The 24,955-nt window shown below is 38.1% G+C and overlaps 1 protein-coding gene across 6 annotated transcripts in view; it reads right to left on the bottom strand.

Moving 5' to 3' along the window:
* Positions 1-2,989: 2,989 nt before the first annotated feature.
* Positions 2,990-24,955, bottom strand: part of GAS2 (growth arrest specific 2) — a 100,824-nt gene continuing 78,858 nt past the window's right edge. For all 6 annotated transcript variants that reach the window (XM_072864601.1, XM_072864600.1, XM_072864604.1 and 3 more), the window contains one exon: positions 2,990-4,354. In XM_072864601.1, coding sequence (XP_072720702.1) covers positions 4,136-4,354 — 219 coding nt within the window. In that variant the 3' untranslated portion in view covers positions 2,990-4,135. The remainder of the gene's footprint in view (positions 4,355-24,955) is intronic.

The raw sequence follows: 24,955 nt of genomic DNA, 5'->3' as shown, positions 1-24,955 counted from the left end.
AAATACAGATTATGCCAGGGCGAGTGTTTGGGGCAGAACTCCTGAGGTTTGGGAGGACACGGAAGCTGTGTCTTCACAAGGGTAGGTAGCACCACTGCAGGCCCTTAGGAAAACAGATGACTTCAGCATGTGGATTTGGCATGGTGACAGACTTACTTAAATTGTTGGGACACAGCTCATCAGGAACAAGTGGTGCCAGCAGTTGGACTAGGATGGAAAAACCTCTCCAGCCCCATAAACATCCATGTTATCCCACGTGTCTGCTTCACCTTACTTTAGATTCCTAACATACCACAGGCTAAGAAAGCAGGAGACAGAGAGCAAAGAAGCAGCACTCTACCTCCTTCCCTGTCGGGTACTGCGTATTAGCAGCCAGCGAGGCAGTATAAAACGTAAGCCTGAAAAGAACCAAACCCTTGGAAGCGTCTCTAGCAGATGCTTCTGTAACACCTTGGTGTGGCAAACAGCTCATCTCCCTGATCTAAAATGAACACATATAATGAATTCAGTGTTGGGTCTTAAGTTATAAGATAAGTTGCTATACCTTCCCACACACATATATTGACACCTCCCTATTTCACTCATCCCCACCAAAAGCCCTTGAATTAGTTCCCATAGATTTTACGTATCATCTCGAAATCGCTGTTGGAAAAAAGGTGGTAATGCAAAGGAAGGAGCAAGTATCACTATAATAAAGATAAGAAAAAAAGCCTATCCTCAATCAGTTATGTAAGTAATCCTACTTGGAAGAAAAACTCCAGGTAATATATGAGCAGGAAGGTGACAGAAAGTACCTCGTCTAATGAGAAATAACAGATGTTACAGTTACATTCTCCAAACTAATTCTGAATTACTTCCAGCATGGTGATACTTATTTGACATTATACAATAATAATAGTTTTTGAAAGTATTCTTACATAACTTAGCCATCTTGAGTTTTAGCACAGTTACTTACAGCCAGCAGGAGTTCTCCTGGGGTTTGTTCTATGAGCCAACAAGGACTTCGAGAAGAGGCTTCGTTGCAGCTCGTGCAGTTCAACTTTTTAGGACTTTCAGCGTCCTCAGCACTCACATGCAGCTGAGTTATACAGCAACAGAGTAAGCTAAAATCACTACATGGCACTCCTCCTTACAATCATCTTCCGTAGCTAGTTCAACATTTCAGCATCTCATCTCCTGCCCTTTTAACAAGAAACTCTTCCACAGTCTCAGCAGACCCTCCCTCGCTGCAGGGGACAAGAGAAGAGCTGCAGGTCTTCCCTGTTGGTACTCCACCATTCAGTTCAGCCTTCTAGAAATCTGCACTAGATAAATTAATACCATAGATTTCGGCATAGAAGCTTCGAGTATCATCCACTATAGCTAGCTGGTCAAACAATGGGGTTTTTTTCCTCCCCAAATACTTTCTACATGAAGCCTGTTCTGCCCCCATCACTGCAACAAGGGCCATACCTCTTTGAACAGGATTTTGCTGCTCAGCTTCAGCTTTGGAAGTCGAGCTTTAGGCTCCTGATGAACCCCCCAACTCCTACATTGCTATAGGATCTAGTACACTAAGAAAATACCATTTATCAGAGTAGCAACAGGTACCTACTGAGTAAGATGCTCCCAACCCCTTCCTCCAGAGTTAGCTAGCTTACTGCATTTTTTTTGTTTGCTTTATTGATGCTCCTGCTTTAATTTTCTCCTCTGTTGTCCACACCTATGCCAGGTGTGTCAGATGCACTAAGTCCCACCTGCAAGCTTTTTACACAGATGAGGTGGTAGTGGCAATACTTTAAAAAGTCCTTCATAGGTCTCCCATTCTGGAGCTGGCTAAGTTGAAGTTTTAAGTCAGGAGATGTTTTAATGTGAATTTTTTTTTTTTTTAAGATGCTTGAGTACCCTGAATCAAAAAAGACTATTTTGATAGCTTCAGTCTAAGCACATGAAGTAGTTCATGTCTAATTTAAAATCTTGCTTAGGATTTACCAGGATTATTTGTTGAAGTTTAATATTAAAATAAACCTAAGAATACTTTTTTTTTATAATCATCTGCTCTTGATTTATTAACATGTAAACACCTTCAAATATTTTAAAGAAAATAGTAACGCATAAGAGTAATGCAAACTTAATCTTGGATGATGGAAATACAACTATTTATGTTTAAAAAAGTAACCATTATTTCAAAATAAACATCTGAGACTTTCACAAGTGATTTTTTTTCTCTCTGTTCTTTTGAAAACAGATCTCTTGGTGCATGTAGTAAGATAATGATTTTTTTTTAAGCTATGCTGCATTTTTTTTAAATAACGTTGCTTATGGTCTGTTCTCCGCTCCTATAAGGGCTACCTACATTGCTTCTATGAGAACTGGGTCTTCCTATGGCTTTTCAAGGGATTTACTGCTTGAGTATATGTTTAACCTTCCTAGAAAATGTCTCAAAATAAGAATAAAAGGCTGCAATTTTTCTTTCTAAAAACAAGTTTGGAATTATGTACTGCTACTTAGTATGGTGCACCAAGCAATTGTGAACTGTTTGTATTTAGCAGATATTTTTAGACGGTGAGGTAGAATGGTTCCACAGAAGTGAGGTACAACGTGCTGATTTTAATAAGGCATGGAACGTGAAAGAAGGTGGTCTTGATCCTGTCTAGCCAGTAGATATTTCACTGTTAATTTTAAAGACCACAGGAGCAGATCATAAGGCTATGTTTTAAAATTAAATATCAAAAAATACAGAAAAATACCGGTTGGTACTTAGAAAATGATTTCAAGAATGCTTTTGATGTTTTTTCTTTCCCTGCAAAGGAAAGTTAATTTTCAATAAAATCTGGGTATTTCTGTGCTATCTGTAGTAAGTGAATGCTTGCCCCGTTCACTGTGTAGCTCATTATTAGGCTAGCAAGCAGTATTGTGTATTGTGGGCATCCAGTCAGTAGCAGCAAAGTGCAGGAACACAGATTCCAGATAATAAATAAGACTGTCAAAATGAATGAGTATTTTAAAAAATTTTATTTCATTTGTAATGAAACAACTGAGTTCTGCTCAAATTTATACAGTCAGTGAAATAATCCTATAAAATGATTTCTCTAGGATGTTACAAGGCACATAAATTACCAAATATAAACATAGAAAAGTAGCCAAAATAATGAACTAAGCCCCGTATGCCTTTAGCTATTTTAGAGGTGTGTGAATGATTTACAAGAATGTGAATCACTCTACTGACAGGGTAATGAATATTTCACATTTGGCATGACCAACAAAATTAAAAATAAGGGGAAGGATAAGCTCAGATTCAAGAACAGTGTAGTGTGTTGTGCCCCGGGAGGGACCAGCATCTTCTGAAGCCCCTCCTTGGGTCAAAGGCCTGTGCATCTCTTACTGCTTCCCTTCCCGGGTTGCAGGGCATCACCCCGCTAGTACAACCGGCCAGCTCTATTGTCTGACAGAGGAAGGGGCAACCTCTCAACTTCCCCGGACTTCTATATCGGGCAACTTTGTAAAAAAACAGGAAGGATCTACGTACAGATCTAGCACTGAGCATTGTCTTCAGCTTTAAAGAGTCGAAGGTGTGGGGGGTTTTTTCTTGGGCTTTTTTTTTTTTTAAAGTAATCGCTTTGGGAAGTCGTTTGGCATGCAGTAAGTCTTTATATTCTACTGGTTAAGAAAACCTTGCAACCCATAAAAATAGTCAATTTTTATTTCACTTCAAGAGGCATTACCAAATAATTTCCACAAATATTCATTTTCCACCTGCATATATATTTTTCCACTAGCCTAACAGTCAAGGATTCAATGTAATAAGATTTTCATACAAATATATTGTATTGTGTATTTTCTTCCATTAACAGGATCCACTCCTTTATGTAACTCTAAGTATACATTCACATATTAAAGAGTAATAATTTGGCTAAAAATATATGTCTATTTCTTATCTGATTGTAGTAATTAGCCTATCAAGGGTAATTTGCTATAAAAGATACAGTACTAGAAATAAATAGTTCTACAATTCAAAGATCTTCAAAATGGGTTGCCATTTCCAGTCTGTCTTAAATTTTCCAAAGTCCTTTTAAAGCATAAACTAAATTTACTACACTTGAGAAAATAATTTGGACCTACGTACATAAAGTCCCAATCACATGAGAAGCTTATTTCACTTAATCTCCTTCTTGGTTTTGTAATGGGCAGAAACAACCAGATAATTGTCTGGATTCATGTCCCTGAGGGTTGGAGACTTGCTCTGGATTGGAGAAGTTTTCCCATCCACTCGGGAGATCTGCAACATTCGGCACGGGTCGTGCTTCAGTAAGTAACCTGCAAAAGTCTCCCATCCTCCTCCAACACGAACCATCACGTGTTTGTTGTGCAGCATCTGAAATTACATAAACAGGAAAAAAAACCCAAAAACTCTTGAGAGGGAACCATTCACTGGGAACTCACCTTTTTTTCACTGGAAAAAGCTGTGCTTACTTTAATTAAGCGTCACAGACACATGTCAGTAGTCTGCTATATAATAAAAGGAAAGGAAAAGAAACAGTAGAATGGTTTTTATTTGAATTTAATAAGTAAATTAAAAAAAAAACATAAGAAAATGAGACAATATTTAAAACTAAAGATTTTCATCTCTTATGTAAACAATGCTACATGTTTTTCTAGTCCTGTAGTACTGCGTGATCCTGTTCTTCATGTGTTCAGTATAAACCTGTTATGGAACATGAATGTTTTTCAGATGAATTTTTTGAAAATGTGTTAGTAAAGACACCATTTTATATGTCTTGAAACTGGCTTTTCTTTATAGGATAAGGAACTATAGAAAAGGAGTAGTGAAGGACAAACAACCAAAACAATCACCTCTATCTCCTAAAGTATCAAAATAATTCTTTAAGGAAATGAAGTACCATTTAGTTTAACAATTTAGTATTGCTGACATATCTTCTAACTAAAATAGCCTAATACTGTAATTAAATTAGTCTAATGAGGGAAATCAAATAATATATCTGGAACTCTTTGGAGATACCGGAATTTATGCTGAATTGTGAAAGAAAATACAAGAGAAGTCCCCAGGCTCTTACTAGTGGGAAAGCGCAGTACTGCTTACGCTTGCTGTCTTTATTCCAGAAACACTGGGGCTTGACCTACAAAGCGATTTCAGGTTGAGAGAGGTATCGAACTGCCAAATTAGGTACCTATCTCTAATGTATACAAGATCCACACTCATTTTCTGCTTAAACGCAAACAAAATTTTTCACCGAGTACGAATGTAACTTCTCCCATGTCTGCACCTGTGAGTTCAGTTGGCAGTTTCACTGTCATTTCTCTCCTCCAGTTCTCCACGCAGAAAAGTCAAATAAATACCAGTGAGGTATCCTAAAGCAGCACGTTCTATAGAAGCCACATCATAAATCACGCACTGAAAAATGCTTTGATTAGTATATCTCGTGAAATGCTAAATATCATTTAGCCGTAGTGCCAGAAATTAAAAAATGGCCCTGTAAAAGGCACGCTACAGGATGTTCAACGTAGTCCGGGTAATGACATTTGGATTTATGGCTGCGAAGTGTATATGGGCTCTTCTACATGTCCAAAACTCCCTCGAAGGCTGACAGTATTTGCAGTTGAGACTTAGGTGGCACAAAAGCCTTTTGTAACATAGCAGAATTCAGGTTAGTACACGTAGCATAGACAACAAAACAAGAAAAATTCTCAATCAAACAGAATCACAGATAATAAAAGGCAAAAATGTAACTTAAAGAAAACCCCCGACCAACAAACACCCCACCTCAGCCTACAAGTATGTTGTTTGACTTCTGTTACATGAGGAGACACATTCACCTGGAGTGAACAAAGCATGGAAAGCTGTACAACTTTCTAAAGTTTGAAAATCAGGGTAAGTTTATAAGGAATCAAACTCTTCATTTGAATAGGCAGCTGCAGATGAAATCTTGTTTGAAAGTTTTCATTTAAAACATTTTAATGCAAGGGAACTAATTGTTCTTGCTTCTGCATTTGGGTTTTTATGTGAAACACAGTGGGAAGTCAATTCAGCTTTCCAGATACTGAAAAATAAAGTTACGTCTGACCCATCCTAATGAGAGCACACGCAAGTACTCTTAGTTTAATTAACACCTCTCAGCTACTGAGACGGTCTGTGCTGTTGCTCTGGGTTGGAGGAGCGTTAGCCTCTGCAATAGCTGTACACAAGTGAGGTTTGTCTCCAGATTTACAGGGATATGAAAGCAGAATCATTCATATCACCATTCATTCGCCATATCATTACGTGGATATGAAAGCAGAATTCTCTTTCTTCTCCAGCTTTGTATTTGAGTTTCAAGGCTTCATTTTGAACTGACAACGGTATGATCAGCCTTCAGCAGTACGAGATTTGAATCAAGTCTTTAGTCTGGACAATATATCATGAAAGAAACAAAAGGTTTTTACATCGAGTTTGAAAACTGCAGTTCAAATGGTGACACAGCCTTCGAGACAAAAGAGTCTACAGAATTTTATTCAGCAACTTGCTCCTCTTTGAATGTCTAAAAAGCATTTGAGAAATGCCTCAAAAACTTTTCACATAAAACCATTTTAGCCCAACTTTGGTCCGCTGCAACATGGGATGCTGCTGTGGGAAGGAGTTAACTGTTGCTGAATTTCAGCTTCCACGTATTGTCACAGGGGGGGTTCATGTTCCAAGAGCAGCTAGTATCTGGACTTTTGATTAAGAGTTAGGAATGGAAAGTTAGCAAAAAGTATATTTGGTTCCATTTCCCTTAGGGACTACTGTGCAGACAAATAAAACCTACTGCTGGTATGTTATTTCCTGATGCTCAGGTTAAATGTACATCTTCTGTCTTTCCCCTCTTCTTTCTTTCTTTTTGTATTATTATACTATTATAAAATTCATTGAATGCTTTCTTTCTATAGAGGCGGGGTTTTCCTACATCCTAAATATACTCATTATTCATGCTGTGCTGTGCCTCAAAAGCACCATTTTACTCCTACGGCTATATTTTGATTTTAGTAACACCAGCACAAATCCAGAATAATTCTGCTAGCTTCAGAATTGCTCCAGGTTCACAGAGTATAAAGGAGTTCTCACAAAAAGAAAAAGAATAAGCTAACTTGCTCTACTTTCTAACTGAAAAAGCAGTTTCCTCCCCAACATACTTCAGCTGAAGATGAAACTTTTGAGATCTTTATGATCCACCCAATACAGCTTTTCCATTGCATGAGAACTCTGAGCAAGAAAAAATTGGACTCTACAATAATAAAGTTTATTAGTCAGTTATCAATGTAAATAAATTCATGACATCCATCTATTTTCACACTGCTATGCAGCCAACTGAAACTGAGAAAACCCTTTCTGTAAAATAAAATCCAACATATGTTTACGATTGCCATAAATCTTCATTATTTCTGTTGTGTCTGAAGCAGGGCTGTCACTAAAGCTGTTCCGTCTAGAATCTGTGTTTAAGTTAGAACGGTTGAATCTATGGTGAAGCAAACATATGAGAAACCAGATGACCAGAGAATAGCATCACAGAGGAGGAATTATAGATTGTTTTGGTATGCCTTAAGGCTGTATCAAGAGATAACATGAAAAATAGTCAATAAAAGTTAGGTGAACTAAGCTGTCATTGCATAGGACTTTGGCATCAAAGTGTAACATAGTCTAAACGGTTCTGGTTTTCACATAAATAAGTTTAGAAAGCTTTATGGCTTATTAAAGAGAGATTAGGCTGTATGTAAAGATATTAAGCTCATGTAAATGAGCATAGTTTTACTGACTTGAAAAAAAAAATCTATTCTGTTTTATAGGAACTGAAAATCTGGCCTGATATAGTTATTCCTCAGGTTATATTATAACTTTCTTAAAGAATATTTCAGGGAGAGGAGGGGAAGCGGGGGGAGGAATTACACACTATGGATCTGATCCAAGTACTGCAAAAGCCAACGGAAAGAATCCTACTGACTCGAAAGGAACTTGGGCTGGGCCCTGGAAGCCAAACGCAGCAACCTAAAGCAAATCATAGCCTGGAATTAGTTGGTGTGATTTTAGGCCAACTTCAGAAACGATGTAGGCTACATACTGAGAGAATATTGACTATAAAATCCAAAGGTGTTTGGCAAAATAACGCAGTGCATCACACCAGTGACTGTGCAAAGAAAACGCTGCGCTCCAAAAGTGAAACGTTAATGAGATTGGGAAAGAGAAGGCTTGAATACGTATCAATTAATTTTTACTGAATATGAGCCACTGACACTCATTGTCATCAGCAGATATAACCCTTGTTTCTCATATCTTAGCATTTAGGGGACCTTCTTTGAGACGTGTTCAGCCCATGAAATGAGCTTCTACATCAATATATTTTCACACTGACCCCAGAGACATCACAGGTCAAGACTAAGGAAATTCCCGTGTTGTCAAGACTTATCCACATTACTGTGTCAGACCACTACCCATAGCAAGCTGGAACATCTCACCGCTGTCACTGCAGGCTTCAAGGCTTGAGGTAAGTACACACACACATACACAGGGTACACTCAGACATGGCACCTCTACTTGATGATTTTGCTGCAACCCCAGCTGATGCTACTTAGGAATCATTTTGCTCCAGCTTGTCTGTACCATTTACATCCATGATCTATCCTCCTATCTAGGCAAAAAAAAAAAGCCTTTCTCAAATCTCAGTATTATTCACTAAGCAGTCTTGGTAAAAAGAAGGTGAGAGCAGGGTACAAAACTTGGACTCAGAACAGGACCCAGATCTGGGCTACCAGCCTTCCCCAGCGAGTCTCTGAGCCTGTATCAGAATATGGTATTGTCAAGTAATGAAAAATTGTTCCACAGGGCATAGCTCATGTCAACATTTTCATGGAGTAGGACACCTCTTCCATACAAGAGACCATGGTCTCCCTCCGCATCTTTCTCGGTGTAGCCTGAAGAACTGATGTTAGGAGAGAACTTGCAGCCTGTGACTGTGTGTGTGGCTGACAGAAGGTGAAGTCTTCTTGGAATTTGGTGTGCATATCTATATGGAAAAGGAAAAAGTATTATCTGGGGACTTGAGACACTATTGCTTCAGAGAACAAGGCTCGTGTCATCAAGTGTCAAAATTTTATTTCTTCTCATGGCAAAAACTTTTAATGGTAAAGCTCTAAAGCCAGCAAAATTAGTCCTCAAATTCTGCAGCAATTCCAATGCTTAGCAGTTACCTAGGTCCTCTTGAAGGTGGCCATTGACTCTCACATCTATCATGTAATGTGGCACCAGGTCTAGCCTGGGAGGGCCCTGAGAAAGACTCTGTGAAAGACTGGCAATGTGCAGAGAAGCCTGTCTAGCTGTATGCATTCACAGAAGCTCCGATGATGTTAGTTCAACATCCCTGACAGTCACCCAAACATACCAAAGATCATGTTAACAGGTAATGCTAATACTCCACTCAAACAGGTCATGACTGGGGGCTGGCCAAGAAGAGGGACACGGAGGAGAGCTGAATGGGCCCTGACCATTGGTCTGATAAAGAGCTGACAAGTGGTCTGAAAATGGGTTTGATAAAAAAAAAAAAGGAAATTGAGGGAAGCTACACAGATGTGCAGCACATGCTGAGAGTGGCTGGCCTCTGATGGGGCAAGCCAGTAGCAGATTGGAGGTAGGATTCCTGCTTGTTTCATGGAGGTTTTGAGGATACCTGACATGAGCAAGGGCCTTGGACAAAAGAAACAGAGCTGCAGTGCTGCCCTGTGGATCATGGATTTGTTGTACTTAATAGTGATGTTTAGCAACCTCATATTTCCATAATTATTAATATTATCTATTGACAGTTTACTCATTTCCAGTACATGCCCGTGCAGTAAATGCAGTGGTAGGCGGTAGTAGGCATTTACACCAAGTCTTCTAAATACATTCAAATGGGGAAGTGAATTTTCAGAAATTTGTAGGTAACTCTTGCTAGATGGAGTTTTTCTACTTCCCTGAGAATTCAGTGATCTGAAAACAACACCAAGAACGTGTAATGGTGTCCTGATTAATTGCTGCAAGCCACATCATTACAGATGTTAAAAATATCTTGTTAGCAGAGATTATGCAATTTCATCGCTAGATTACATTGTAAAATTTATAGCAAAATCCTCGAGTACCATCAGATCTAAACACCAGTCAGGTTAGATTCAGATATATTCCTATTTTTAAAAGTTTACAGCCACTGTAGCATACATTTTGTAAGAGGCACTACTGCTGCTACATACATAGAGTTCACCCTTACAGACACGAGGGATCGTGGGAGCAATTCCCAAGAGGATATGGAAGAAAAGCAGCTTCCAGCTGGAAAGCTAGAAAGCTTCCCTCCAACTATTCTTTTTCTTGGCTTTCATTCTCCTTTTGTCATTGAATTTGTGGGTTGTCTTCTTAGAGAAAAATTTGAGTCTGATAAAACATAAAGCTTATTTTAGACTTTTAAGAACTCACGCGCCTAAGTGCACATCTAAGGAATTCAAATTAAACCTCAACTCTGAAAATCTGAAAAAGTGCAAATTATGTAGCCAATTCCACATATTAATTATTCATCCACACTGAAGTAATTTACTTACAGTATATTAATGTGTATTTTGTCAGGCAACAGTATACTAGTCCCTTCCAACCTGAATTATCCTATGATTTGACTGTAGTAAGGAAAAAAAAATAAAAATCTTTTCCCACCTGAAAAACAGGAAAAATGCACTCCTCATTTTTCCTTGTCATCCCTCATTAAGTCACATTTTGCCTAGCCCCCTCTTGATATAGGATTATGTCTACTAGCTTTAACAGTTCCAAATGATGCAACTTGTACCACCCCAGTCATTACATATGGATTTGTTTAAGGACCTCCACTGAGTTTCTGTGTTGTCGTTCTAAAACCCCACCGCACTTCCCCTCTCTGCAGACACCACGATAATGACATGGAAAATAGGCAGCTCACTGCATTAACATCTCCCTCTCATTTTCAGGGATTTATATGTAGTAAATCACACTAAATGAATCTCACTTAGCTGGAAAAAGCATTATAAAAAAGCTCAGCTTGAAAAAAAGATGTCAGGAGCACACACTAATTGCTTGTCACAATATTTCTAGCTGTGCTAGAGCTGGGTTTTATAATTAACACACTTTCTGAATTATAAAGGATTTCATTTTAACATTATATCTTTGGCTGTATCAAACACATTAACAAGTTTCCACTCAGTTTATTGAAACGATCTCTCACCCGATGTTGTATACACAAAGAATGGGATGGAATGATACTTGATAAATGATTCATAAGCTTCATTGGTTCAAGTATATATTCCTGAAACAAATCAAAGGCAAACATTCCTGATTTTACAGTAAATATTAATGGTGGAAAATAAACCAGAATGGAGGCATTCATCAGAATCCCTAAATCTCCATTTTTGGGCAGAATAACCTTTATTGCTTTGGGTCAAGTGATATTTCTCACTGAACAAGGAGCTCAGTTTTCATGTAGAACCTAATAAAGTTCCCAACCGCTTCAGCAACACCACCACACTTATATTCTCCATGTCTACTGACTGACATACGGGGTGGGGGGAACTGAAAGAAATATTAACTTAAATAGGTGATACAAAAAGTTGTATCAGTGTAGTTCCAGCTGAAATGATTTTCAGTGCCTGCTGATACACTGAAGCCTGATAGATTGTCCAGGAGAGGCAGCCAATCCAGGTGAGGCTCACACCTATAGAGCCTTCAAAGTATATATAGACCAGGCCTTACGCTAAATAGAGATGAGAAGCCTCCTATAATTCATTGAGTCATTTTTTCAAAGTTTGTTTCACATCAAAAGAACAAGCAGACTTTGTGTATGCAAATACAAAAGGCATCTAAATAATCATTTGCACATGTAAATACCCAAAAGGCAATGTAAACATGAGAAGTATGAAAGAGAAAATGGCAGGTGTACGCATCTGCTTTTCTCCTTTTCAAGATGTGGCTATCCCTTCACTCAGTCAAACAAAATTTATCAGAGAGGACTATAGACTTATCTCTCTGCAGACAGGACTTTCATTTAGGAGGTCAGCCAACAGTGAAGACAGTGGGTTTGAGCTTATCCTTATCTGTTCTGAAGTTTAAAATCTAGTAAGTGAGGCTTTCTGAGCTGAGTACTAATTTCCATACATTCTCCTAGCCAAGAACTGTTATTATATTAGAGTGCTAAAGATAGAAGAAGGAATGTTAGTGGTGCAGCCTAGTACACATAGTGACATCTTGAAGACAAACACTATCTTTCACTATATATATGGCAGGATCCCTGATCTGTGCCTGGTGTCCAAAGGCATCATCACACAACAAATAAAGATTTAGGGTACAATGACATATTTTGGTACCATTTACCATATTGAACTCCAAATGCTTCAGATACACACATCAGACTCACATTAATAGTAAGACTTAGTTTTTTAAAAAAGCCACCTATCTTCAAATAAGTTACGACATAATGAAAGACTCATAAGGTTTAGTGGGCAATCAATAGACACCTTTAACGGTCACTATTCTATAAAGGGAAAATGTTTGATTTTTGAATTACATTATAACTGTGTTTTCATTAGATTGTCTTTCCTACACAGACATTTGTCACTTTTCTATTACATAGTTGAGCCTCAAAAATGATGTAGAAATTCTTCAGCATTTGCAAAGTGATAGCAGCGTGCAGATTAATATACGAGATAATATTATGTCCTACAATTTATTATTATGATATAGTATTATTGTATTATAGTATTAAATTAAATAGGTATTACCTATTGTTTCACACTTAAATCTATTAACAGATTTTGCAATGAAGTAGAAATGGAAATGTTTAAATATATAAATAAAGTGAAGATCCAGTCTCCCAGTTTTGGAAGCCTACTCAATGACAGATATACTTTTGTCTCCTATTCCTTCTCCAAAATTAGTAGGATGTTGTATCTGTTTCCATTTGTCATTGAAAAAAATAAAAGCCAAAACAAAATGAGTTCCAATCAGAAAAAAAGTTCAACATCAATGAGATTGATGCTCCTCTCTGATTAAGGGAATTTTTTTTTTTAAAGAAAGGATTAAACTGGCAATTAATAAATTGAAAACTTGGTACAGAGTGTAGTAATTTGGGTAGACAGTATGTAGAGATTTTCTTACTTCTACTTTGCTTATTCAAATCTGACCTGAAACATGTAATTCTTTGTGGGTTTTGTAAAATGGCTGGTGGTCTCAAAGCTGAGAGCCGTTGCCCAATTGTACATCACGTCGTCTTTTTGATGATGTTAACAAAAAGATCAGAGACTTGGCTAGCCTGAACTCATTCCTCAAAATGATGCTGCCAGTGTAGGCCTTTGCCAGTCTGACTGAGGAAGTTTTGGAAGCCAGAGCTGTATCTGGTTTTTGTTCTTCAATACTGCGTAGTAAACGTGGCCATTACAGGTATTAAGTTATTGACTGTGTTATTTATGTATCCTCCCTTGCTTACAGGCTTTTCTGTGATAATAGAAGTTGACTTCTTAAGATTGTTCCGCATCAACATGGAAATGCCAGTCTTTGAGTGGCAAAGGGAGAGGTTTTTGAAACACGATGAAGCATTACTACTTTGCCACAAAACCAGAAGGCTCACTAACAATACTTACAGCATAATGCTTGCAAGCTTCAAAATACTTAAACGTTGATATTAAAATGATCCACGTGAGGTACGTAAGTTAACTCCTGGTCCCCTAGCAGATCAACTAACAAATGCACCAAAAGGTCTCAGAGGAAACATAATGAAATCTAATAAAAGCGAATGAGACCAGTTACACAACATTTTCATTAAATGACTGATCCAGTTCCTACTGAAGTCAATGGGAATTTATCCAATTCTTCAAAATGTGTTTTGGGTCATGTTTTTCTGAAATCTGAACCTGACCCTTTTGCTAAAATACGTATTTTTTTTTTTCTTTTCTGAAAAAGCCCCAAGGATAAGGCTTTTAAAACCATACCCACCATGTCCTTTGTTAATTAAATCCACTCCTTACAAAGCAGCCCTCTCATTCTCCTTTTCATCTCACAGATACTTCTATGAAAAGATGCATAACATCAACTTTTCTACTTCACTAAATCACACTGCAGAGAGATCTCTTCTTGTAGAATATGAAGTGAATTGCTTTCACCCAACTCATCCTTACTTAATTGATCAGTCAGTCATTTGCTTGCATGTTGTTTTCTCCTTTTTCTAGACTGACATTTACTGTCCATTCATCAACTGCCCATTCGGCAACTGCTTCCACTTGCAAAAATAATCCTTTCTGTGAAAAACTTAAGCAAAAGGAGGGCAACTAAAGCTGACCTGAAATGAGAACACCCTTGCCTCTTGGGACTCAGTTTCTTTTCAAACTTTCTTTATTCCATTTGCAAGTTCCTGCTAGAGAATCTTTGAACCTCATTTGAGATTTCCACCTCGCAACTTTTAAATTTATTTTTCCAATACTTACCGGAGTTGTTAAACTACCTTATCAGTCAAAACTCTTTCTTTATAGTGCTTATGAAACACTGTTATAAGATGTCACATTTTCAGCACAGGGCTGATGATGCAACTGGGAACTGAAGATATCTGTATCCTGCTGAAGACAGAGAGGCACAAAAATAAGTGTCTAGTGATTCGACTAAAATCAGACTGCTGTAGCTCAAAACCAAAGGCTTCATACATTAACATACTTTGTCGGTATGACCCATGTTATCTGGCCACCTGCTGAAGAAAGTTAAAATCCTCTAACACTGCTTAAATGACATATAATTAATGCATGATTGCAAATTCCCCCTAACAGGAAGGCAAGTGGAACATGTATAACCCTTTAAAAACCTGTGGACAGTGCGAACAAGTATCTCAGGTCTCTGCCTTTCACCCTTACATAGAGCTAAATCCTCCTCCTCTGTTATTGTTTATGCAGGAGGCAAATTCTTCTTACGGAGCATCACAGCAATATGAAATGAAAACAAAAATTCATTTGGATTTAGTCACAGCTCAGCAAACTAGCACGTAATCGGGTTAGAAACCCAGGGAAAGGTTTATAAATTGTTCCTAGAGCTTTCCCCTAGTTGAGGTACATGGGTGGAAAAGTTGAGATGGCTTCTTAGTTATATCCTGGTTTATAACAAACAGCTGCTCAAAGTGGGCAGTTTATAAAGGTCTGAAAGAAGACAGAAAACATATTTGAGCATGAAGACACAGGGTGTCTAAGAAAAGAGAATGAATAGGATGCTAGATGACTAAAGCCTCATAGAATCCGAGGGAAATAACAGAGGATAACTAGGACCATGACCTCCACTAAAAGCAGTCAGGGAACAGGCAAATGGCATGTTTACTCTGGTACCAGGTATGATGTGCCAGAAGATTTTTCCATTTGATATTTCAGCAGAAGATCATACTAGAACAGCACACAGCCTCCCAAAAGAGGCAACAGCAATTGCTGAAAACAATGCTCCTGTAAATCTAATCTAACAGCATACACGGGTAGCAATGAAGATCAGCAATTGTGGATTTATCAGAAGTACAGTAACAGCAGGGTGGTGACAGAATGGGAGAGTAGAAAACAGGGTGTGCCTGGATGTGGGGACGAGCGAGATGGTAACAAACGGGTGACCCAGAAACACCCACTGAAACATCCGAGACAGCAGTACTTAAGAGCCAGGGGAAAGAACGTTTCTTTTCAGCAGGCATCTAACAGTAAGCAAGAATCAAACAGCACACTGAAACCCTGAATTGATACGAGATATGGAATAGTAACGGATGGAGAGGGAGATCGCAGGGCAACTAACAGTAATTACTGAAACTACTAGAAGACAAATGTAATGACTCAAAGGACAAACTGGAAGTGTGACTGACAGCGCTGTCCATAAATTATGGGATCTAGCATAGAGATTATTTTTAGCTGACACCCTGTCATCTGAAGGGACGATAGAGATTGAAAATATGGAGCAATGATCAAGAGAACTGCACACGATATCTGACATCAGGGCCTGAGATACATACAAAGACAGATATGGAAGGCAGTGTCAGGGGAACTGAGAATTTTATAGGAATGGGGCAGGAAAGAATAAAGGTCCACTTGCACAGTGAAGTGAATGGAAAGATCTCATTAAGCCTGAGGCATTAAGGAACAAACAGTTGACTAGTGTGGAGGTCCCAGCTTGAGGAGCAGCATTTCCGCAGTTATTCTACCATTAAAGATACTTAGAACCCATTAAATAACATCTCACCTTCTGCAAAAGAAATAATCAAGCGAGGAAACTGGAATTTTTCCCCTTTCACAGTGCAAAAATGCAACCTCCTCCCTCTATTTGTTCTTGGCAAGAGATGAAGTGAATATGCTTGGTATAATGACATAAAACACTAATGCATGTGGATGGAAACTAATGAAGAAAATCGCCTGTTCCACTGGTTCAGCTCTGGATTGAATACACATGCAGTGAGCCAGCCTCGTTTGCAAAGCTCTAGATTGTAACAGAACAGGAGTTTAGCCACTTTTCACATACCTGAAGAAGCCAGGAATTGGCTTAGAGGGTGAAACCGCAGCCACGTAAATCCTGCATGGTATAGACACCTTAAGGTCAAGAGCCTGTTGGCCTCTGGAGGTTAAGGACAAAGCAAAGTTGCATAAAACATTTTCACAAAGGGAAAGCACCAGGTAAGGTCCAATTAAAGTATTGTCTGTAGCACAAATGTTACACTTCATGAAACTGAAGTCTTTATTTCTGTTTTCATGACACAGAAGACTCACTGAAATAATTACTCAAGGTATTCCTGCCTAACTTACTGAAATCAAGATACATCTCTGAATGTGTACTGATATAAATAACATGAGAGTTTGGACATTTGGGATTCTCACTCTTGATTAAACTTTCCCTCAAACCTTACTTGTAGTTTCTGTCTGACACAATTTTATAGAATTTGGGAATAGTACACGTTTGGTGTCTAATTAACACTAGACCTCGGTTGCTGTTTGAAAAAAGCATCCTGCGTAGGCGAGCACTTTGTGTGCGAGAAATGACTCAGATGCAGACAGAAGTAAACACACTTGGTTATTCATTAAGAGAGAAGTGAATTTCTGACAAGTGGAGGCTTTTATTTCTTGGACAAGGAGAAATATTGTCAAGGAAAATTAATTAGAGGTAGGAGTCATGTTCAGAATGGCATTTGTAGGTAAAGGAACTGTGCACTTCCAAGCACTTTGGGTGATACCCTGCACCTGGTTGGCTACGAGGGCAATGAGGGTGACAGTTTCTTGGTGCTTCCCCTCCAGACATTTTTGTGTGGGCCAGCCAGAAAGCAGACCTATTCCCTATCAACTGAAATGTGGGATATTTAACAGAAATCTAGTTGCTTCTCGCTACAGCACTGACTCATAAGAAATATTTTACGCAACACTCAGCAGAAGAGATGATATGGCAAACAGATTAAATACAGAAAAAGAAATCAGGCAGAGTTTATGAGGTTAAGTGAAAGAGAAAGTGTAAACTGGCAAATGCTGTCTCTGGATGGAGACATGGAAAACCAGATGTACGAAGATCAAATACTGGGGGGAGGGGAAGACTGTCTTTCAGAAAAAACATTTCAAAAACATAAGCATGAGGCTGCCAAAATAAATCTACGAGTGATTGCTTAAAATGAAGAAAAAGGCTTTACTCTTACCTTTGAATAAAACAAAAAAATAATAAATTCATTTTCTTAATTGTAGATAGTTAATGTTTCTGTTACCATTTTGAACCTTGGAAAGTCTCTCTTAAAAACAAATAGCTCAGGGGACAATTCTGTCTCACTTTCTAAAGTTAAGTAAGTTTTTACCCTTCAAGGAATACCACTGAAATCACATATTGGAGCAGTGAGATGCTACTCAGAATGAGTTAGAGAGGCAAAACCTAATGAGAAGTAAAAATATGAGTTCCTCTTATAAACAGTGCACAAATTTAAAACAGAAACCTCTGTAACTACAAAAGGAATTAATTTTACCCAGACTATCAAGATTCTCCAAATTTACATTCCTTTAAGGATGTTAAGTCATTTACAGAGTGCATTCATGCACAGGGTGATCATCCATTTAGATTTTGCCACTGAATTCAGCGAATCTAGGATTTCACCATGCAAATGTGCGTGGGTTATACATGAACACGCTTGTGTTCTAGCATTGCAGAAGTACATGAAAATGTTCTTTTGAACCCTAAAGTGCCATCTGTTTTCTAGCTATTTTCTCAAGACTCATTCTGTCTCTCCTAATTTCCTGAATAACAGCCTCAAAACGGCCAAATAAAATAAAATATTTCCTGCAACCAAATAATAAAAAAAAAACACCTTCATCTACGGAATTCTGCTCACTGCCTGCCTATGGAAGCAATGTGCATGTGATAAGTGACACAGACATGTTATAAGTCTAGCACAGATTGATTTGACTTATCACATGCATCCAACTGCAGCAACCTGTGTTTCCCTAAATCTGCCTGGATTTTTTTTTTTTTTTTTTTAACATTCCAAATTGCTTCAAACAGCTACTTTCAAGTGTATGCAAGATTAATGTTTTAAGTTTAAGTTGAAATGGTTAATTTGCTTCCTTCTTTGTGCATCCATAGCCTCAGGAATACTAGCACAGCAGACCCAGTAATAACTTCCCTGCAGTTGTGATCTTTGTAATATTTGTCACGAAAGTGACTGCAGGCCATTTTCCCCAAACCACTATTTTCCTCAGTGGACAAAACAGGCTCTGACCTCTATAGACAGTAAACCTAAAAGAATGCTTTCAGAAGCAGTGTTGCAGCAGGAGCTTACCCTAAGTACAGAAAAGCAACCAAGTCGAATGCGGTTTCTCAGAAGCGTAGAGGAAAAAGAAGGGAAATTTCATTATTAGAAGTCGTTCATTCCACTCAAAGCATATGACAATCAGACACGTTGTGGAGATTGGAAAGTCCTTGAGCAGAAAAACATTTGAGTAAAGTACCTGAAAATATTTTTGCTGAAATAAAGCTTTCAGTATCTGTAATTATATTTTTCCCTATCACACAGAGATACTGATATAAAGCATTCATGAACACAAATTGCTCAGAGCCAGAAGGTGAAATCTCTTACCTTACCTCAAACAATGGGAGGTCGAACTGCATTTCACATAGACTTTGATTACGAGCAGCTGTTTTAAACCACCAGCATCTAAAGGTAATTCACACTGCTCCCCGTGATTCTGGTCCCCTCATTCCTTTCCAGTTTGCATGTCTGGATTTTCTTCCAGTTGAAACCATGTTGTGTTGAAAAATAATATGCCCATCTTTTGCCTCCTATTGAAATAAAGATGCTGCCAGCTCCCTTAGTGGTAAAAATCATGACCCATAAATTTTAAAATTATGTTTAAGGTATTTTGATTTACCCAACATTCAAAATTAATTTCAGTTGAGATAGGTATGGCAACGTCCTCAAGTTGGCTGTTAATATTTCAGTTTAACGTCTTAAGTCCAAAGTCATAATACTTTGAAAGAAAAACCCCAAACCGCAAACCCCAACATTAAAGCATAACCCCAACAATTGGTGCTTTTAAACGTTTTTCCTAGCTGACTTTCTGAGCTTCTACAGACCTCAGGTCCAAGCAGGTCAGTGAGACAGGATGGATCAAGAACTGGATGCGTGATTGACCATTATTCCAGTTTGTATGACTGACCTTCTCCATGACCTTGAGAAATTAATTCCATGAACACACTCTTTTTTCTTTCAGTACCCTTCCATTTACTTTGTCTAATCTGATCATCTGAAAACCTAAACAGAATCAGCTTTTAGTATGAGTGTTTACAATGTCTAACATGAGAGACTTGATCTTGGTTAGGTTTGGCAGACTTCACTGCAGAATAAAACCAGAACATATAATGTTAATAAAGTCATAAAACAGAACTACCCCATTTTCTTATACTGCAAACCAAAGATTTGCAAAAGCATCATCACTCTGTCCTAACCTTTAAACAAACACACATATAACAGAATAATTTATTCAGAATTCCCAAATTTCAGGGTTTTTTACAGTTGGATCTGGTCCTAACCATTTTATTTTCATCCCTTTTTTAGTGAAACAGCTACTTTTCATAGCTGTGCATCCCATGCTACAAATTAACATTACTTAAAATAGAAAATGTTGTTACCTGGAATAGCAAAAAGCCATGCAGAAAATGAAGTCACTTTTAAGATAGTGTAATGTCTTACTGAGTCACAAGATTAAAAACCTAGTCAGCAATGGGAAGGTATGATAGCATCAGCTATCACTTACATGAAGAAAAAATGATGACAAAATATGGGATCACGCTCATCTGTTCATTAATGAGTCTCTCAAGGGCATCACTCTTATGCGTTTCTGAGAAATAAATAAAAATTGGCATGCCTACAGTCATCACAATTCAATTGCTTAGCACGGCCTATGCAAAAAAAAACCCACAAAAACAAACCCACCAAACACATGATTGCAATTATAAAGAAAATCACAAGGAGGCAGACAAACACCACAGTCAATTAAATGCATGAGGAAGAAGGAACAAAAAAGGATGTTCAGGACAAGTGAAGATCTCACAAAGGATAGTTAGAACTTTTTCACTTGCTTGTGTAATGAAAACTAACGGAAACTAAAAATCTCCAGACATCTTAAGAGATTACAAGGAACTGAATGCCGTGTATTTTATGTTTGCAGATTTATTTTTGTGAAGAACTAAAAAATATTTGACACTGTAGATGTCTTCTGCACTGATCAGCAAAACCAGTACCTTGACTTTAGATAATTTTCTGCAGTCTGTGAGGTCATTGGGTATTAGTACCTGCCTCATTTGGTTTGACACTATCAAGTAAGCGAAAGGAAAGACAATAGTCTGAGGTGTTTTATAGACTGGAGAAAGGAGGCCTGCACAATGGCAACATGCCGTCTATCTTAGCTGTGACATAGAGACCACAAAGACTGTATGCTCCTAGGATGGAACAAAAGATATCATTTCTGTCTGATCACTGGAAACAGAGGAAAATCTTGTCGCTGGGTTTAAGCCGGAGCACAGACCCATTGTTTCAAGCACAGATACCTGAAAGGGTAGGCATGTCCCTATTTTCAATTTCCATTCAGGCTTACCTTTAGTTTGAAGGGATTTTTGAAAAAGATTATTTCTCTCTTCCTGTATCCACATATTTGATTTCCACAAGCTGAATTATGTCACGGGTAACAGTCACCACAGAAGAACTGTTACACTGAACTTGAAGCAACAGCTCCTGCTGTGTGTCTGGGCTTAGATACCTACCATGAAAAGCTTGCTGCTGTACCAAGGGAAGTTCTCACAACCATCATGTTCACTGCTGCATCTAGCAGCGTCTCTGTATCACCTTCAATCTGTGCTATATTGAGATGACATTGCCTTTGGAATTTACATAGGAAGTTATTTCACTACATCTTTTTCCAGGAAAGCAACAATAACACTCAAACAAAAACCCTACAAAGCACTCTGCAGTGGGGCCCTCAACAAAAGAATGCCAGTTAGATTTGTATTTTCCTGAACATTCTCGGAATAATCTGCACACTTTCAGGTCCAGCAGTTGCCTAGAATTTTTTTGATGAAAAGTTCAATAATGCCTTTATTACTCAGACTTCTTACCTCTTCATGGCATTACTTTCAGGACTGGCAGAGTACTGGGGTGTCTGATCCAACCCATAGGAGTAAATAATATACAATGACTATAATACCATTTCAGTTCCTCAAATTTATGAGGGAGATGTAGGTTTAAGTATAAGCTCTAAGACATATTTTTCGCATAACCTTCAGCAAGTAAATATACTATAATTCTATACTTCAAGTCTCTAGGCTGGGCATAACAAGACTTATTTTTTCCATTCCTTCTGTGTACTGGCTTGCCGGCTAGTCAAAGATAGGATCTTTGAATATATGTGGATAAAACATCACCATTAGAAAGTACAGTTTCCAGTAACCGATGTAAACCAGTCAGAGGGTAGCTATGGTTAAAATTAAAAGCCGTTTTTAAGACTAACACATGCATTATCATGACTCCTCACTGAACGCTTGCAGATGAAATTGGTCTGTGCGTGTAATTATCTAGCCACCTCCATGTGCCCAAAGCTGCACCAACTATACTGCACAATTTCAATGTGTACTAAGCCCCTATCTCACTGTGACTGCAGCTTATTAAAAAAAAAATTAAAAAAAAAATCCACAAACAAACACAAAAGAACACCACCAACACGATGTATTGCAATGATGATAGTTATGAAGTTTAATTAAAGTGACAAATTTAAAACTGGGGAAGCCCCAGCCATGTGACTACACCGGCCTGGGGAGATCATGTGCCAAAACCCAGAAATGATTCAAGAGGAGCTGTAATATGCTTACAATCCATTTATTCCTGTACCAAAGAACTAATGTTCTTTTAAAAAGCTTTTAAAAGCAGTACAATATACCGGACAGACATAAAGCCATTTGTCCTTGGTTGCTTAGTGATCCTACAATACAGACATAAAGAAATTCATTGGGCCTTTATTCTGACTAATTCAAAAGGTTACATGTTATTGTCTAATCTTATCATTAAATATATTTAACAATATTGTCTGTTAGAAGGAAACTATTCCTTTATACTATTCTCTATGAAAAAGACTCATTAATATGTGGCTACATTGAGGATATTGCTTACAAAACCTCTTCTAATAGCGACAGAAATTAGTAAACACCACCGAGGTACATTTATCATGTTTAAGGGTGGATTACATTTCAATAATTTAATCCATCCATTTTTCCTCCATCTTTCCTCTACAGGATGGGTTTTTCCTTTACTTTCCACAACCCACAAGCTTTAGGGAAATCTGCTTTCTGCATTATAGGTGAGAGAAAATTAAAACCTGCCAAACGATGGAAGCACAAAGGAACAAGTATAGAAACAGAGAAGGGCGCAAGCCTTCTCTTTACAGGTGCCCCATGGCAATCCAGTACTCCAAAATGGCGAGGAGGAGAAAACAGGGAACTGTTCTCGCCCCAGTCTCCTAGCTCTCTGGTATTCCGAGGCCAGAATATTCCTCAAATAGGTGCAACGTAATTTTAGTACCAGTGCAGTAAGGACTATTGCCTAACATTTACCTTAAGGTGAAAGACTGCATGTGAACGCTTGTTGTAGAGTTGTTGACATGCTGCTAACTCACACCCTAAAAGTAACTTAGTTAATTTGCCCAAAAATCTATGTAGCATAATCTAGCTCTATAGAGATGTACATTAATTCCCAATATACTGAAACAGATCTTCTAGGCCGACTCTCTTCCAAAAAGTTCTGGACCATGGAGTGAAGGCTTGGCCTCCGATTGCTTCCCCCCATGGTGCAGTACAGCAGGAGCTGTAATCCCATCTCCTCCCACTCACGCTCTCTCTGGTAGGAATGTTTCCACCACTCCAGACTCCACCTCCTTCCCTTGATGAGTTGCAGGAGAGCACCACATTGCATTAAGCACCTTACACCCTCACCACTTATCATAAGCAGTAAGGAACTCTGGGCTCCAGACCAATGCCACTCCTGCCTCATCCGGGGTATGTCATGTATATAAAGAAGGGTACATGGACAAAAGGACAAATAATGGACAGAACAGTTAAGAAGAGAAAAAGACCTTCTCCCCCCCCCAGATTTATACAGTTCCACCTCTACAGCTCCATTCAACTAGGTGTCCTTTTCCTCTTTTGAAAAATGCCCTCCTAGATTCATAAACGCTGTAGGCAGAGCATGGTAAGGTAAAAAACATGAGCTGACCAACATTTAAGATTAAAGGTCATGATATGCATATGTCTATATTTCCTCTATTATTTGTCATGTAACTGGTGAACAGATAGTAGTTAACAATCAATATTTAACACTACTTAATTATACTGAATAGCAGTGTATTATATACTCCTGCTAACAACTACTTTTGATTAATTTCAGTCCAGGTTTACATGGGCTTTTTTACTTATACAGCAGTTGTCTTTGAAAAATGCATCATTTGTATATTTTATTTCACTCTTTTTCACACTATCTCTCCATCTTAGCCCTGAGTGCCAGCAAGTGTCTGCACTATAATTATCATATGGCCTCACTCTAATGTCAATTCACAAAAAAAATTGGTCCTTATCTCTGGTAGCAAAACGATGTTCTCACTGTTGTCAAATTCCAGCTCAATCTCTTTTCAGATTACAGTATGCCTTTACTTATGTGGTACAGTCTAAATACAAAAAGCTTTCCATTCCACGTAAATTGGAATTAAATAACACAATAAGGGAATAAACATTATCTAAGAAACCTAAGATCCTAAGCAGTAAGTACACTGCCAACTCCATCCTGCAGTATAACTGCTTACATTGGCCTATCACTGGAAGTGGCACAGCTATAGCTTTTATGGGAAACTTATCTCAAAGAAGAATCTTTTGGTTACTAGCAGCTATAACAGAAATAAAGGGCTTACAATAAAAATGTCTGTGAGCTGGCAATATTCAGATAACATTCCTGCAACCATCACTGACTGATTTTATTCACGAGAACTGTCAGGATTCTCTAAGATACTTCAGAAAACCTGTGCAAAGCACAAGTAGCCCAAGATACCGGTTGGCTGCCTATAGAGTGCTTCAGATTCCTTCTGTTTTGTGATTCTTAGTTATGCTAGAAACCTTAGTCCCTGTGCTTTTAGATAAGATCTAATAGACAAAGAACACAAAAGTTTCAAGGTTTGTTTTCCACAGCCTCATATATGAACAGTTTAGGGCAACACCAAAATTATGAAAACAGTCAGAGATGTCCTAAAGTAAGATGCAGAGATTGGAAACTGCCTCCTACCTCCATCCCCTGTTTTTCAAATCAACAGCGCTACATGCGTAACCAAGAAAATTACATTTGGAAAGTATCTAGAGACAGATTATTTTATCAGATCTTGCTTGAATCAAGACTAAAGATTATTATTTTAAAGG

Source organism: Ciconia boyciana, chromosome 6 (genome assembly GCF_034638445.1).
Source record: "Ciconia boyciana chromosome 6, ASM3463844v1, whole genome shotgun sequence".
Classification (NCBI taxonomy): Eukaryota; Metazoa; Chordata; class Aves; order Ciconiiformes; family Ciconiidae; genus Ciconia; species Ciconia boyciana.
This window is presented reverse-complemented; position numbering and strand designations above follow the sequence as displayed.